Here is an 18,890-nt window from a genome sequence, read left to right as displayed (position 1 = left end):
ATGGCGTATATGCCAAGTTCAGCGGCAAATCAAGTCATGAGGTGACGTAACAGCAAACAGCACGACCTAGCTGGTAAAGAGGCCACACCCTTAATTATGCAGACTTAATATAACTTATTAAAAACAAAACGGATGAGTTATAAAGAAAATTCACCCCCACACAGTTGTCATAAAGGATAATATTAGCTATATATATATCAAAAACCACATTTTGTACCAGGCTGTAAACACATTTATCAGTTATAAAATTGACCAATTTAGCATGGTAGTCAGTGAACATCTGGAGTTTCTGGAGCCAGCCCCCACAGGTCAGTTGATGAATTGCAGTTGCACTTTCGAATAGGCTTCTTGAGGGAGAGCGAGATGTTGCTGCTTGGTTTATTCATGGCTGCTAGTTTATTTATTTGTCTATATATGTATGCATGTTTGTATGTATACATGTATGTATGTTTGTATGTATGTGTACATGCATGTATGCTTGTATGCATGCATGTATGTATGTATGTATGTATGTATGTATGTATGTATGTGTGTATTTATTTATTTATTCATTCATTCAATTATTTATTTATGTAATATATATATATATATATAATTTTATAATACTATATAATTATGTATTTACATAAAAGTGCTTGCTTGTTTTTTCGTAACTGCTAGCTTGTTTGTTTGTTTGTTTATTAATTATATATTTATCAACTGTTACTTTAACACTTTAAAAATGCAAACATGAATGCATCTTTCACTTTTACATTTGCACAAACAAAAAAAATAAATCTTTAAACGCATATCTCAATGCTCCTTTGCATGCATTCTAACAATTATGCATGTTTTGCAGTCTTGAGTCTTGAGAGATAAATGAATTTTGTTGACCCAGGACTCTCGTGTGGTTAGCGTTGACCACCTCGAGACTGCTTCCATCTGCATAATTACTGAGCAGGCACATCCAAACAGGAGAAGAGGAGAGCAGTGTATTTACATAAATCTGCATATGTCACCTGCACAGCTGACTGCCTCTGACACGAGCGATGAGTCACCAGCCACACACCTGCAAATACAAACTCACACACACACACTGTAAATGCATTCGCTATACACACAGGAAGACTGCGCTCATTATAAGCTAATCACTGCTATATGATGCATTTACAACCACACTCATATCAGTAGCAGAACAACTACGCTTCTTTTTAGGGCTGTAATGAATTGTGCTGTCATAGTGACTTTAGCTGATGTTCCTTAAAAACTGCAGCGATTTTATGGTCTAAACAACTCGTATAGCTTGCTCTCATAATCCTACAATAATGGGATTCGTTGATCCAGTGAAATGTCTTTATAGGCTAACTATCAGTATTATACAACAGGGCCACTGAATGCTTGGTTTTGATTGACTGTAGAAATGTGATTGATTTGTTTTCTTGTATTGATATATTTATTAAAAGATATTTAAATTCCGCATGGGTAAAAATTATTCGTATGCAATATATATGTGTTATTATCATATTTATGCATTCATTCATTCATTCATTCATTCATTTTCCTTTGGTTTGGTCTTTTTATTTATTAATTTATTAATTTATTCATTCATTCATTCATTCATTCATTCATTTATTCATTTTCCTTTGGCTTAGTCCTTTTATTATTTATTTATTTATTTATTTAGTTATTTATTTATTAATTAATTTATTTATTTATTTATTTATTTATTTATTTTTGGCTTAGTCATTTTATTTATTTATTTATTTATTTATTTATTTATTTATTTATTTATTTATTTATTTATTTATTCATTCATTCTTTCATTCATTTCCCTTCAGCTTAGTCCCTTCATTTACTTATTTATTTATTTATTTATATTTATTGTTTTTATTATTTTAATCTATTATTAATTTGTCTTTGGCTTAGTACATTTATTTATTTATTGTTTGTTTGTTTGTGACAACTAGTTTAAGCTTATTAACTGCCAGTTTAAATCAGGAAGACAGCAGACATGCTTAAAGGATCTCTCAAATATGTTTGATTATATGTATTTTCTAAAATATGGGTGCAGAATAACTGATAAACTTGCCACGTAACTCTTGATCTATTAGTATCATACCATAGGTCTATTGAATCCATGATTCTTATTGATTAAAAAAACATTCTAGGGGGGCATTCACACAGTGTTTTTCCTCTACAATGTGCTACTTTTCTATTATTTTTCAATGTGAACACATGCTTGATGAACGTGTTTGCCCCTTACCCTTACAACCATGCATCGTAGCTTATCACTGTCAAGTCCAAAAGCTTAACCAATCACAAGAGCTCTGAGGCAGAACAATGATGTCACCCATGTCACCCTGCAGCCCAAGACTGGTTACTCACTGAAGCTAAGCAGGGCTGAGCCTGGTCAGTACCTGGATGGGAGACCACTAGGGAACACTAGGTTGCTGTTGGAAGTGGTGTTAGTGAGGCCAGCAGGGGGCGCTCAACCTGTGGCCTGTGTGAGTCCTAATGCCCCAGTAAAAGTGGAGGGGACACTACACTGTCAGTGGGCGCCGTCTTTCGGATGAGACGTTAAACCGAGGTCCTGACTCTCTGTGGTCATTAAAAATCCCAAGGCACTTCTCGTGAAAGAGCAGGGGTGTAACCCCGGTGTCCTGGCCAAAGTCCCTCTATCGGCCCTTACGATCATGGCCTCCCAATCATCCCCTCTCCACCGAATTGGTTCTATCACTGTCCCTCCACTCCACCAATAGCTGCTGTGTGGTGAGTGCACTGGCGCCGTTGTCCTGTGGCAGCCGTCGCATCATCCAAGTGGATGCTGCACACTGGTGGTGGTGTGGAGAGACCCCCCCTCATGATTGTGAAGCGCTTTGGGTGTATGGCCATACACAATAAATGCGCTATATAAATTCACATTACATTACATTACATTACAATGATTGTGAGCTTCTGTTTATAGTCGAAAGTTGGTAACAGAGTCAGGGTACAACAGAGTTGAGGATTCACATGCAGCTTATTTAAGAGAATAGTCTGGCAGGCAACAGTCAAAACAGGTACAAGGAGCAAATAGACAACGTAAAGACAAGAGATCGGTGCAGGTGGCAAACAGGACAATCAATAAACTTACAGAAAACAAGACTCAGCAAAGTCTGTGTGGGTGTGCTATTTATATGGTCCATCTGATTAGTCATGAGCTGTGTGTGTAATTAGGGGAAATCAGGAACTGGTGTGTCTGAGGTACATGATGGTAGTTGTACTTTGCGTAGATGGCTAGATGTGACACACGCTGTCATGTGTTATTTGCCATGCTGTGTTTGTATAGTGTACAGGGCGAATTGAGAAGCGATAAACCTTTTCTGATCAAAAATCAAATAGTCGGATTGTTTTCAGAAATTCTGGTAGGCCCTCTTAGGGGAATTGTTATTATTATTATTATTATTATTATTATTATTATTATTAATATTAGTATTAATAATAATATTATTAATAATAATATTATTTATTTATTTATTTATTTATTTATTCATTTATTTTCTTGTCGGCTTAGTCCCTTTATTAATCGGGGTCGCCATAGCGGAACAAACCTCCAACTTATCCAGCATGTTTCTATGCAGTAAATGCCCTACCAGCCGCAACCCATCTCTGAGAATTTATTTATCCATTTATCCATTTATTTATTTATTTATTTATTTATTTATTTATTTATTTATTTATTTATTTATTTATTTATTTATTTATTTATTTATTTATGTGCTTGCTTGTTTGGTTGTGGCTGCTAGTCTATTTATTTTATTAATTTATGTATTTTATTTATTTATTTATTTATTTACTTACTTACTTACTTACTTACTTACTTACGTCCTTGCTTGTTTGGTTGTGGCTGCTAGTCTTTTTATTTATTTATTTATTCGTCTGCTTATTTATTTATTTATTTATTATTATTTTTTTTATTTGCCTGCTTTTTTGACCTGATACATTAAGCTTTTATAACCATAAGAGGCTTTCGTGAAAAGATTTTTAAAAATAGGTAGTACGAAACCCACACTTTCTCACTCGTACAGTATATACACAAATAAAAACTTCACATCCACATAGTTATGAACCTATGAATACAAATGAGACCACCCTCCAGTGTAAAAAGTTATACTTCCAGCAAAGGTTCTTGAACACACAGCTTGCAAAAATAAGCTTTAAGAACACCAAGTGCTTTTCCCTAACCGAATGATCACACTTTTGCAAACAACATAGTATGGTGATGCCACTGTTTATATCTACGGTTACTCCGAAAAAGTTATTTGCGCATAAGTTGTGAATGTAAGTGAGTGTGTTTTGTATGTTGTGCTGTGCTGACAGGAGCATATTCAGGGTAATAGAAGTGCACAGTGGTTACAGGGTGACTCAGTAAAGCGGAACTGAGCTCTGTCTCCATGTGCATGGATCGCTGGGTCCCAAGATGACAGAATGCCTCAGCGCCTTTCCCAATCGAACAGAATAGAATAAAAAGATTGAAACCCCAAGGCGAGATTGGCCGACTTGCTGAATTGGTTATAAAATATATATTTTTTCATCGGTCCTTCGCATTGCATTTTTGGCCTGATGACTGCACTTTTTGCTCTGCATTTCTTTGTCTGTCAGCGTAATAGTGTTGAGTGGTGTTCTATGTCAGTGTAATCATGTTCTGTAGCTTAAGTAAATTGAAATTCAAAGCAAACGATCTTTTGAAAGGACTGCCGCCACTCTCGCTGTTCTAATTACATGGATCAATGGCTCCTCCCAAACATAAAAACTTGGAACACAGCGGTCAAACCGGCTCCAAATCGGCGACTGTGTGCAAACTCAACAGTCATGCCCAGTCGAACACACAAACACAAATGTTCACAAAAAATCTCATAGTCATGCAAGCAGCAGCGTTCGCAGTACTGTCTTGGCAGACTGCAGTGCACATTCTTCCTATTATAGCTGTGCAACCTGTTGACACCATTGTCAATTTGGGAAGACGAGAAGGAAAAGAAAGGCACTTTTTTTGTTGGCAGAGATGCTAGATTCCCACTGGGGCCCGTTGTGGTGGCAGTTAGACATTACTGCTGATCCCAGAGGAGTCGAAGAAAAGCTTGAAGACATTACTGTGCTTCTCAGAGGAGACACGGTCCAGTGAATTGTGACAATCAAGAAGATTTGTTTCGTTTTTTGAATGAGGACTGACAATCATCAGAAGACTTTAACAGAGCCCCATTAACCAATCAAATCAGTCCCACTGTTCTTTCAGGTGACACTTGATGGCTGGATATAAGAGCTTTGAATAACTTTAGTGTACAGTATGTACAGTAGATGTGGACGTCTGAAATGTTAATGACTAAATTGAATGTAAATATGTTACCCTGGACCACAAAACCAAGTCTTTTGTAGCACAGGTATACACTCAACGGCCTCTGTATAATGTACACCTTACTAGTGCCGGGTTGGCTTTTGCCTTCAGAACTGCCTTAATCCTTCATGGTATGGATTCAACAAGGTACTAGAAATATTCCTCAGATTTTAGTCCATATTGACATGATAGCATCATGCAGTTGCTACAGATTTGTCGGCTGCACATCCATGATGCTAATCTCCCTGTCCACTAAATCCCAAAGGTGCTATATTGGATTGAGTTATGTTGACTGTGGAGGCCATTTTAGTTGATTTGTGCTTTATGACATGCTATCCTGCTGGAAGTAACCATTAGAAGATGGGTAAACTGTAGTCACAAAGGGATGGGCCTGGTCAGCAACAATACTCAGGTAGTCTGTGGCATTGACACAATGCTCAATTTGTACTAATGGGCCAAAAGTGTGCCAAGAAAATATCCCCCACATCATTACACCACCAGCATCAGCCTAAACTATTGATACAAACTAGAATGGATCTATGCTTTCATGTTGGTGACTCCAAATTACATTTACATTTACATTTAGTCATTTAGCTGACACTTTTATCCAAAGCGACTTACAAATGAGGACACAAAAGCAATTTACACAACTATAAGAGCAACAATAAATAAGTGCTGTAGGCAAGTTCCAGGTGTGTTAGGTCTAAGAAGGAAAGCATTAGTATTTTTTTTTATTATTATTATTTTTGTAGTTAGTGGAGTAGTCAGAGAGGGAGTTGCATATTAGTAAGGAAAGTGGAGACTAAATAGTTGAGTTTTAGTTGCTTTTTGACTCCAAATTCTGACCCTACCATCTGAATGTTGCAGCAGAAATTAAGACTCATAAGACCAGGCAACATTTTTCTAATCCTCTATTATCTAATTTTGGTGAGTCTGTGTGAATTTTAGCCTCAGTTTCATGTTCTTAGTTGACAGGGGAAGCAACCGGTGTGGTCTTCTGCTACTGTAGCCTATCTGCCTCAAGGTTCAACATGATAAGGTTCGAAGAGTTGCTCTTCTGCATACCTCAGTTGTAACAAGTGGTTATTTGAGTTACTGGCATCAACAAGGCATTTGTGCCCCCAGAACTACTTGATATTTTCTCTTTTGCAAAGTATTTTCTGTAAACCCTAGAGATGGTTGCAGAAAAATCCCAGAATATCAGCATTTTCTGAAATACTCAGACTGGCCTGTCTGGCACCAACTTAAATAACCTTTCTTTCCTGCAGCAGATCGTTTTGGCCATGTCTATGTGCCTAAATGCACTGAGTTGCAGAAAATTTAGAAATTAGAAATTTGAGTTAATGAGCAGATGAAGAGGTTTACCTAATAAAGAGGCCGATGAGTGTATTTTTGCATTATTCAAAAAATGTATTGTATGTTTTATGATTGCTTATTTTTATTTTATGCCAAACGTCACTAGAAAATTAAGTAAATATGATGTTACATGAACGCATTTTGTAAACTTCCTACTGAAATCTATCAAATCTTAATTTTGATAACTTTAAAGTCAATTTTCTTAGTATTAGTAATATATATATATATATATATATATATATATATATATATATATATATATATATATATATATATGACTGTCTGTCTACCTATGCTTGTAAAATTGTATCAGACATGAAAGTACTTTTATTCATTTTTATTTACTTTTATTTATCACTAGCCTTAATACTAATTGCACAATTACACAATTAATGCAAACGAAAATCCCAGCCGGTCTCACAAGCAAATGTAACTATTTTATGTATTGTCAGAAAAGTGGCTTATTATGAATTTATACGATTTCATTTGGATAAAAACAAGCAATGTTTAAAAAGCAGCATATACCCATACCCCACCTCTAAACCTATCCCTCACTGAGAGATGGGTAAATCATTATAAAAACTATTAATGAGATCATTTATACATAGTAGTCACTGAATCAAAAAAGTGGCATTGCATTAGTAAATCACATTAGATTAACTGTACAGCTCTAAAGACCAATATATTCTGGTTTGGTTGTGAATATCTATACTCCTCCACTACTTGTGCATCTCACATGTGCACTTGTGTATCTTCTGCCAGTTTTCCACAAACAGTGATCAGTGTTGTACAAGCACCTCACACTCCTCCTCCATCCTGCATGAGTGAAGCCACTGTCAGTGGGCTCTCGCTGCAGCACTGACCTCTGCAGCATGTTTGCTGCCCTGTCTGATTTGTATTCGCGTGCAGCACAGGACCTCTGGACATCTCTTGAGGTGAACAGCACATAGTGGATTGTGTTTTTTTCATTTATATTATTCATTTCTCATGTTAGGCTTGAGGGGTGGCTGGATTACAAGTCCACCAGGCAACGCATTGTTTACCATTTATCTGAAAAACTGATTAATATGTTGTTGCTCTCAAAACACTCATGGTGTTGCCTTTTCCGTGCGAGGCAGTGTGCGTGTATCCTGTGGGGACGTACATGCTTAATGTGTAATTAGACTGTAATTTCATTAATCACTCTGGTTCTCTGAGGTCTCTTGAGAGTTTTATTGTGCAAACCTGAAAAGAAAGGACTCCTTTATTAGTTGCATTTCTGTTATTGCTGTTTTCTGTCATGGACAAAAGTGAAAATACGTTAGCCGTTCTGAAGTGTTTAGATTAAATCTGTTTTAAGAAAAATAAGAAGCAGACAGAACTCTGGAAAGCCCTGGTCTTGATGTGAATCTTTATGCACAACGTTATACACCACTGCAATAGTTATAACCAGAAGACACAGCAGAGACGAGAATCACAAAGGCTTTGTAAACATCCACACAATCAAACAGAATAATTTATGAGCGCCAGATCATTTTGATGTTTTGTTTGGACACTGCAGCCTTTATTTCCTCCTTTTTTTTAATAAATGAAAAAGTATTGTGCATGATAATGAGAATAATGAACAATCAACATTCACCCGAGGCCCTCAAAAACTGTTCTCACTCCAGCTGGCGCACACATGTGGTTCAGGCAGTGAAGAGGATTCGAGAATGCCAAACAAACCCATGCAAATTCCACAACCAAAGCTGAACTTTCTCAATTTCCGATGAAGAAATCATTGACATACCTTGCAGCAGTGGGACATCTTTGAGGAACCCTCCACTGTACTCCACCTGGTACTCCTTTTGCTGAAATCCTGGTACACATTCAACTTTCTCTTCGTCTTCCTGCGCTCCAGTGCATACAACCTGAAACACAAGGAAGAATATACGTTCACACTTTTTTAATAGCTCATTTTACAAGTCCCCTAGGGTTAAACTGATCAGTTTTACCATTATTGAATCCATTCAGCCAATCTAAGAGTATAGCGGAAATCCTTAAAGCTTAGTTTAAACCAGGGGTGCTCAACCCTGTTCCTGGAGATCTACCTTCCTACAGAGTTCAGCTTCAACCCTGATCAGACACACCTGAACCAATTAATTAGGATCTAAACAGCACTTGATAATTACAAACAGGTGTGTTTGATAAGGGTTGCAACTGAAATCTGCAAGAAGGTAGATCTCCAGGAACAGGGTTGAGCACCCCTGGTTTAAACCATTGAATCAAATTCAACCAGTAGCATCTTACTCAAAAAAAAAAGTAATGCTAATAATACTAAAATTGCTAATTTTTCTACTTTTATATGTAAGAAAGCTACTATATTTCAATTCAAATTGTTTAGAAACTGTAGTCTCAATCTACTATAGTATTAATAAAGCTGCTGTACCATGGTTGCAACAGGCAAAAAAATATCACAGCGCTTGAAAATATTCATCCGCTAAGTAACTAGATAACATTGCTGCATAATATCACCACGCCTGCCATAGTATTAAACCAAATTTACTTATTATTACGCCAGAATTAAGACATGTCAACCTAAAAACAGCAACTGCAGAAGAGTTGATACATAAAAAAGCTATCAAAACGGGTTTTTTTTAATTTTTGAGAGAACTCTAATCTATTTCCATGATTTATGTTAAGCTGAAGCTGAGCTACACTAAGCTAAAAGTGCTTCCACTTGACTCAAAGATCAGCCGGATGTATTCAAAATGATAAAGCTATTATAATTTTTTTACTTTCTTTTTTTTTTTTTTACTGTAGGTGAGTTGTAAAAAAATGAGTGTTTCTTCAAGCCTTTAACAAATCCATTTAGCACACAATTTCTGTTTTTAAGCGCAAAAAGTACATTATTGTATTGTTTTTTTTTTCCATATTACAAGTTGTGTTTCTGTTTTCATGTTTCACAGTAATGATCAATCTACAAGTTATTTAGCGCAATAACACATCCTTGACTTTGAAATATCTTAAGAGTTAATCAGGTTTAAATGGCAAGAGTTCCTGTGGGGACAAATATAACACTGTTATTTACAGAATGTCCTACTGCCAAAAGTTTCAGTTCCACATTAGTGTTCAATGTTTTGACCCACATCAAAAAAAAACCTATAAGAGGATTAATGTGCATCTATGGAACCTACTGTATATGCAGTATATATGCACATATATGATAATATGTATGCAGTATATATATATATATACACCACATACATGGCAAAATTGAGCTGCATATATGTGTATATTGGGGCAAGCTTTTTTATGTCAGGTCGTGTTTGCTTTTTCTAACCACCATAAGGTAATTAATAAATATAGCACATGTGAAGAAAATATATATCATACAAATTCTAAAAGCCTTCAAACCTTTACACAGAGGATAACAGCATGAGTCATAATAGTTCAATACTTCATACTGAAGAAATTAAAGTAACTGAACTTCATCAAAGAACAGAAGACCTTCATTGTACTGTCTTGAGCTTCCACACATTTGTATCCATTTTAAATGTGAGCCGTAATACCTTTCCAGCCAAGATGCTAATTAAATATGACTTCTAGCCACAGTACTAATCAAATGTGGCTCATTGTCAAATGCGTATTTATATACATACTAATTAAGACATTCACATATTTCTCAGTGCAAACATTCAGGGCACTTCCCTTACCTGTAAATTAATCTCTGAACCATAGTCAAGATTTTCTATTTAAAAAACTAGTACAACTTGACTGTTGCGATTCTTTCACTTCTTAAATGAATAAACTTTTGTGTACATCGTGTTCTCATCTAAAAACAGCTGTAATGGCACTGCTAAAACAAGTGCATTGACCAAATCTGGAGTACTGCAATTCAAATAGATCACCAAGTCCATTTACTGACGACTAAATGCTGCTTTTACAGAGACCAAGAGCACAATGATTCTGCTGAGGGCTTTTCTGGTCAATTATACCAATTTTAGGTTGCTTTATACTTAGGAAAGCTAAGCTCATCTTCATTAGGAATTAAAGGTAATCATCCAGCTTTTAAAACTGAAAGAGAATGGTGGCTTTTAGGTCGATGGCAGGTCAGGTTTTTAAGGTAGCTCTTTTCCTATGCAGCCCCAACCTTTCTGTCCATCTTCGTCTTTTACCTCCAGCGACATTATTACTCTTTCACACCTATTTTTGCTCTCCATCAATCACCTTTTCAGCTGGAGGGAAAAGGGATTCTTTGTGACAATGATACACCTCACATGCCATCCTTAAATACACAGCCTCCTCTCAGTTCTACATGGTACATAACAACTCGAGGCATACAGACGGAATTTTAGAGATCTGCTTCGTTCTTTCCTAGGGAATACATGCAACATAGATTCAATACATCAGAAACACAGAGCATAAATCATCAGCTGCGCTGTTCCAATCTTAAATATTTCACATCAGATTACCCATTCATGATTAATGAAAGGCTTTGGCTTCATTTTCTCCCTTTGTGATTTAGTAAAACCCTATGCTTTTTTAAACAGTCTTTACTTGCGAATGGATATGCACAATCACACAGCTGCTTTGTAGTTTTTTCCTCTTTTTTTAGCTCAAAAAAAAATTTGTACACAGGGTCAAGTTCATCCTATGTTCAATTCAATTCAGCTTTATTTGTGTAGCACTTTTACAATGTAGATTGTGACAAAGCAGCTTCACATAAATGGTCATAGTAACTGGATCAGGGTAGTTCAGTTCAGTGGGGTTTGAAATCATTACTGAGAGTCCAAAAACTGAAGAGCAAATTCATCGATGCATAGCTTTACAGATCCTTAACCATGCAAGCCAGTGGCGACATGTATCAGCCTATGTATCAGTCCTAATTAAATAAGTGAGATTTAAAAAGCAAATAGAGTGAATAAAATATACTAACCTTGATTTGAAGAAAATATATGTAAATATAAGTCTATAAGAAGAGTTTATATCAGGGGTGTCCAAACTTGGTCCTGGAGGGCCGGTGTCCAACAGAGTTTAGCTCCAACCCTAATCAAACACACCTGAACCAGCGAATCAAGCTCTTATTAGGCTGCGGTCACACTGGGCTTTTCCTCCCATCACTTCCATTCATACGCACACGAATGCGTCAGACCGGAAACGCAGGGTCATGCGTCTAGTTTCGCAGGTTGTTGAGGTGCAAAGTTTAGGCTTGGTGAACTCTGACGAGCGAAATCGCATCACTTGACTGCTTGAGACCAATCGAGGATCAAAACATGACCTCCTTGGACACCCCTGGTTTATATGCAAAAGCCTATAATTGCTGTCTGAAATTTTTAGGATTCAGTAATTTGCTTTTTATGACAAATAATAGGCTATTTTTATTGCCTTTAAAGTGAGATTACTAAAAACATAAACATAGGCGGCTGAGAAAAATGCTAATTTTAATAGTAAAGTTCAGTCGGCACTAAGTTAATTTTGCAATTGAACTCCTTATCCACTTAATAGCTTTGGGGACTGAAAGAACTACACCTCTATGAAGCACAGTGAAGGACATCCTAAAATTAAACAAGAAGAAGAAATACAAATCTTTTTATTTAAAGTTGATGATTGTAGATACAGAAACAAAATACACTACCTGACAAAAGTCTTGTTGCCTATCCAAGTTTTAGGAACAACACAATGACTTGACTTCTAGTTGATCATTTGGTATCAAAAGTGGCTTGTATGACAGGCAAAGGTCTCTAGATTACACTTATTTTGCAAAAATAAAATATGATCATGCCTTGATTTTTAACTATTTGATTAGGACAGTAAGATCTGACTTTGCTTAAACAAAAACAAAAATAATGTGCACTATAGAATATAAAGTCATGGTGCGGTGGATAAAAAAATATATATTGTGTTTGACTTGTGTATGAGATTGGATGACTGCATCCATACATCTCTGCAATGACTCAAATAAATAAAGTCATCTGGAATGGCAAAGTCTAGTGACCGGGCTTATTCAATCCTGGAGCACCTTGACCTTATTTGCTTTCAGGAACTTTGATGTGGAGGCTGAAGTATGAGAAGGAGTGCTATCCTGGTCAAGAATTTGCCCTCTCCTGTTGTTTGTAATGCAATGGGCAGCATAAATGTCTTGATACCTCAGACTGTTAATGTTGATATCCACTATGCAGATCTCTTGCACACCCCCAAATGAATGCAACCCCAAACTACAATTGTTTCTTCACCAAACTTGACAGATTTCTGTGAAAATCTTGGGTCTTTGCAGGATCCAATAGGCCTTCTGCAGTATTTGTGATGATTGGGATGCAGATCAACAGATGATTTATCAAAAAAAAAAAATCTACCTTCTGCCACTTTTCCAAATGGTCAACAAGAAGTCACTTTTATCAGGTAGTGTACATTTAAGGTTTATTCCAAAATCTACATATACATTAAGAATGTTGACAGTTTTTGGAGAGTGACTTGTTTACAATGTGGAGAGAGTGAAGCTTAAGCTCCCTTTTTGTGCTTCTTGTAGCTCATAATGACTTTCTGATTGCTGGAATTTTCTGTGCACTATCATGGGTGATGTAGCTTATGCATAAATTTGGAAGTGAAATATTATTGTTTAAAAAATGTGTTGAGTCAGTGTGACCATGTGTCACAAAAACAACAGCTATATACTGTAGCTCACAACACGTCTGTCTTTCGATGTTTATTGGTTATTTTAAAAAATGTTGTGCTCTGTTAATATCCAGTAATATTATTAATTAAAGTGCCATGGCATATTATCAGTATCTGTAAAACATGGATACTAAATCAACACAATGAACTCATTTGAGTTTAATAACAAACTAGATTGATTACTCTATATTCAGCTAACACCCTGACTGGGCACTTTAAAAGGAATTCATTACTAAGCCTAAAAGCAAAATGACATGTACACAAATTACTTATGTTTGTTTTATTCTCAAGTAACTGTGTACACTACACATTTACAAAGGCACTGATGAAATATCTTTAGACATTTAGAGAAAAAAAAAGTTTGTTTATTTATTTATTATTATATTATTATTATTATTATTATTATTATTATTATTATTATTATTATTATTATTATTATTATTATTAGATCATTCATTCATTTTCTTTTCAGCTTAGTCACTTTATTAATCTGGGGTCGCCACAGTGGAATGAAACATCACTTATCCAGCACGTTTTGCACAGCGAATGCCCTTCCAGCTGCAGCCCATCTCTGGGAAACGTCCATACACACTCATACACTACGGACAATTTTAGCCAACCCATTTCACTTGTACTGCATGTCTTTGGACTGTGGGGGACACCGGAGCACTCGGAGGAAACCCACGCGAACAACAGGGAGAACATGCAAACTCCACACAGAAACGCCAACTGAGCCAGCCGAGCGACCTTCTTGCTGTGAGGTGACAGCACCACGTACTGCGCCAACATTATTATTATTATTATTATTATTATTATTATTATTATTTGAAATTCACAGAGGCTCCTTAAAATGTTAAAAATAACTTTTTCAAACTGAGCGTTTGAAGTAAAAAATTATGGATTATGGATGTAAAAATTATGGATGTTTCTCCTTATTGGTACCACTGTCTGACTGAAGAGCTACGAAACACTGTTTCACATTATAATTTATGCTGTAAGTAACAATGAAAATTCTACCAAATAAAAAGTATTTTTATGTGTGCTTTGAGTAAAGTGCGCCAACAGGTAAACTGTATTCAGCTCTTCCCACTCCCCTGAAACACTGTAAATTCAAGAGTTCACACTTAACTGATGATTGATTATAAAAGCATGTTTGGCATGCTGTCCCAGAAGAGAGACCTGAGCTCATAAGATCCTCGAGTCCGGGCTCCCTATTTGCAGAGCAAGACGGAAGTTTGAGCTTAGGTAGATCTCGAGAACTTTCCTGCTGTTTTAATCTAGTGTGCAATTAGGAATTGCTACGAAAATAAAACTACTATGCATGTCTATAGTGCCGATTTGGATTAGTCAATTAACTTAAGTTGAATGTTTTTGGATGGTGGGAGAAAACGGGGACCCAGGGGAAACCCACGCGCACACAGGGAGAACATGTTTACTTTGCACAGAAATGTCGTTTGGCCTGGTAACGACTAGAACCAATGACTAAGAACTAAGAACAAGAAACTGAGGCCAAAATTCACAAGAGCTCACCAAATCAGGACAGGAGAAGATCTACCAACCCTCTACCTTAATCTATTTACCAGTCTAAAAATCCTCAGATGAAAGTTGGATGACCATCAACTTAATGTTAGCTAAATTCTTAATCATTTCCAAGTTATAGTAACTTCAAGCTTTCTTTCCTGTCTTTGTTCCTGTCAATAAAAGTAAAAATACACTGAACCATCAATTATAAACATACTGTAAAAAAAAAATCTGTTACTTTAGGACCGTTTTAATTACCAATTTAATTAATTCACCATTAAATTGCCATTTATTACAGTCGTTAAATTACAGACATTTACCATAAAATAATAGACGGTAAATTACAGAAATTCACCAGAAATGTATATTTAAAGAATTTTCTGTAATTTAACGTATGTTATTTTTTGGTAAATGTCTGTAATTTAATTTCTTTTTTTTTCCAGCACCTGAAAAAAAAGTGAAATAATAGATTTTTTTCAGTGTTCTTGTATGTGTACTTTCAATGTTGATAGTTTGGGTCCTAAAAGAATCTTCAAACAGGCCTTGCCCAGCTTGTCTGCACTTCACTAAGGTTTCTTTTGTTGTCATTGAGGCTAAGATCCAAATCAATTATTGGAGATCAGACCAAAATATTGAAGCAGTAGTTTAATTTGCTTTGTGGAGAGTTGAGCTGGAGACTGTAGACTGGCAAGAGTATTATAAAAGGCCAGCTGAGACAGGAGATGTGCAGCTCTTAAACAGCTGCAGCTCCTGGGTTTTTGGATGCTAGTTTATACTCTATGCTTCTTCACTGTCACTACCTCAGAAGTCCCCTGAAAGAAGAATTCATGCCACCGTTAGGGAGCTTCAAGCATGTTATTACTACAGCAATTCGGTTTTTTGTAAGAGTTTCAAGGTAAAAACTGCAGCTGAAAAAAACCATTTGCGAACGCACACTCAGCAATAAGGCGCAGAGTTTTCTTTGACGTGTCCCTCAGGATACGACACAGACCCAAAAAAAATGTAAAATCTCAGCATAGTGTATTTTGAGGGGAATATAAATGCCTATTTTAGCTTATTTTTTAGATTTAATGAGCCAAATCAGACAAAAGTGCTGTGTTTACTGAAATGGAAAAAATACTATCATTCTTGTCCTACAGGTTAATTTGCAGCTAAAATAGCATTGCCCTCAGCGACACTTGAATATCAGTGTCTTTTTTAAACTCACAAAAGGCTACTCTGCTTTATCTGCAATTTAATGACAAATACATTTGGGGGTTAAGGGTGCCACTTCTAAACAAGGTATCCCGCTCTTTATGGTTTCTATTCTACCCAGCACTTCTGGGTAGTCCTTCAGGAGTTCACTTACTAAAGTTCCTCATAGAAGAGGCAAAGCTAGTTTAGTTACACGGGAACTCAATGACTTTTCTTCAGCCGTGTGCAAAACGAATGTTCCTAAAATTACCTCAGCAGGGCAGAAAAAGCATTGCAATAAGACAGCATGAGAGAAATTTCCCTCATAAGTATGGTGAACATCAATGCAGACAAAAAAATGGCACAACATAGATCATCACAAGGCATGTTTACATTCTCTCAGAAAAAAAAACAAAGAATAATTTGACCAAGAAGTGTTGGAGAAAGATAAGAGTAAAAAGGAAGGACATTAATTACGCTATGTCCTTCATATTGTCTTCATATTGTCTGAGGCATACAGCAGAAAATAAAGTGGATGGAACTTATAAGTAATTACTTAGTACTAAGAAATTAAAAAGGTAAATTAAGGGTAAATTAATATGTAAACATTTACAACAGTCTGATTTCTGAGGTCTTTCTAACCATTATCACCATGTGAGAGAATCACTTCACAGTATATATCATACCACCTTCAGCATTTCTCAAAGCAAGTATCATTGTAGAGAACTAAACTCAATAGAAATGTACAAATATTACTGCATGTGCATGTCAGGTGTGTTTTTAGGTATAAATATCATTGTTCAGGCTTCAAATATAAGGTTTATCTATGGCAGGGGGGCTCAAACTTGGGCTGGTGTCCTGCACAGTTTAGTTTTAACCACAATCAGACACACCTGGATTAGCGAATCAAGCATTCTTGCAGGTGTGTTGAGGCAAGTTGGAGCTAAAATCTGCAAGACACCAGCTCTTGAGGACTGAGTTTGGACATCCTTGATCTAGTAATAGTGTCTCTCTAAAATTACTTTTGACAATTATGAAACAATAAGGCATAGACTGGCTGTTCAACGCTCATGAACCAGCGGAAAGCAGCCTTACCTCTAGCATATTTTATGTAATCTACTGCTGGCTCTGATGCAACTCTCTATAAAGGTTAATCATGACATACACTTTGCTTCAGGTTTTTCTACTGGTCTGTCTTCAGTCTCATGGTCTATTGGTGCGTTCCAGAGACAACCGTTATGGTTTCAGAAGTATAATGAGTATTATAGAGTAACTTCAATTCAGTATCTATTGCTGTTTTTGAACATTCTGAATTGGTCAGCAACATTTTAATAGCTGTTACTTTTTATTAAATAGTATTGTTCATTAAATAATGTCAGTATACCACATTTATTACACAAATAAATTGTATATTATGATAAAGATAGCTTCAAGAACATGATCTAATGAATGATATTCAGCCAACTATACAATAAACTATTAATGTCTAAAAATATCTAAAAATATTTTCTGACTGTGTTTGCACATTTTGTAAGGGTTCCAGGAATGTTTCAGGTTTTATTTAAGATATATATTCATTCCAGTGTGTAGTTTGCATGAAAAAAACAAAAAACAAGCTGAAATTATTTTTTATAAAGAGCGAGCCCACATGTATTGACCTTTGTCGAAATACAGACTAAGCAGAATGTCAAAACATATCAAGGTCACATGTACGAATGATTTAAAAAGTTTCTTGGTCAGATACAGTAAAAAATAAATCTCACTAATACAGTTTTAATGGGTGAGGATTGTAATAAAAGTTAAGACGTCAGCAGATATGTAGAGGAGTCATATACTATGAAGTATGCACCATCAGTTAAATCCATCAGAAAACAAACTATTGGTTTATACACGCATTACTAATATACAGTATATAACTTATTAATAAAGTCATCTGGAATGGCAAAGAAAGCGTTCTTGCAGGACTCCCAGAATTCATCAAGATTCTTTGGATTCATCTTTAATGCCTCCACCATCTTACTCAGACATGCTCAGTAGTGTTCATGTCTGCTGACTGGGTTGGCCAATCCTGAAGCATATTGACCTTCTTTGCTTTCATGAACTTTGATGTGATGGCTAAAGTATGAGAATGTGCGCTATCCTGCTGAAGAATTTGCTCTCTCCTGTGGTTTGTAATGTAATGGGATGCACAAATGTCTTGCCATCAATGCCATCAACTCTGCAGATCTCGCACACCCCCATACTAAATGTAACCCTATACCATGAATTTTCCTTCACCAAACTTGACTGGTTTCTTTGAGAATCTTGGGTCCATGCGGTTTCCAACAGGTCTTCTGCAGTATTTGTGATTCAACAGTTCAACAGATGATTCATCTGAAAAAACTACCTTCTGCCACTTTTCCAAATGATCAACTAGAAGTCAAGTTATTATTTGTTATTAAGTGAGATCGACGACAAGATTTGTGTCAGGTACTGTATATGTTTGTTTATAAATATGCCTTACTGCCTCTTTTCAAGATGCTGAATGAAGTAAAAACAAATACTTCTGATATGCAGCGTAGAAGATCAATCCCAGTTTAGGATTAATCAATTCGATTAGTTAGGGGTGAGGATAATAGTTATATATTGACAAGCATATTGGATACACCTATCTAAAAATGCACCTTGAATTCTGTAGCACTGTGTTTCCAAAGATACAGAGTGTCTTATGTGAGCGGTCACACCGTATGTGTGTGTGCGCGAGAGTATCTCGAGAGTGTCAGAGCAGATGATATCCAATGAGAGGAGAGAGAAATGAGGTAAGAAGCAAAGAGTGTGTGCGCGCCAATGACCACGGAAATGTGTGGCCTTGTTTGAT

At 36.1% G+C, this 18,890-nt stretch overlaps 1 protein-coding gene across 5 annotated transcripts in view; it reads right to left on the bottom strand.

The window, feature by feature from the left end:
* The window catches only part of cdh13 (cadherin 13, H-cadherin (heart)), a 618,570-nt gene that overhangs the window by 381,076 nt on the left and 218,604 nt on the right, over positions 1–18,890 (bottom strand). For all 5 annotated transcript variants that reach the window (XM_087293013.1, XM_087293012.1, XM_087293014.1 and 2 more), the window contains one exon: positions 8,475–8,595. Coding sequence is in view for 1 of the 5 variants with exons in the window: in XM_087293011.1 (XP_087149137.1) it covers positions 8,475–8,595 (121 nt within the window). In the remaining 4 variants the exon portion in view is untranslated. The remainder of the gene's footprint in view (positions 1–8,474; positions 8,596–18,890) is intronic.

The sequence above is a fragment of the Danio rerio genome, chromosome 18 (genome assembly GCF_052040795.2).
Source record: "Danio rerio strain M-AB ecotype USA chromosome 18, GRCz13ab, whole genome shotgun sequence".
NCBI lineage: Eukaryota > Metazoa > Chordata > Actinopteri > Cypriniformes > Danionidae > Danio > Danio rerio.
Note: the sequence above shows the minus strand (reverse complement) of the source record. Positions and strands in the feature narration are given on the sequence as shown.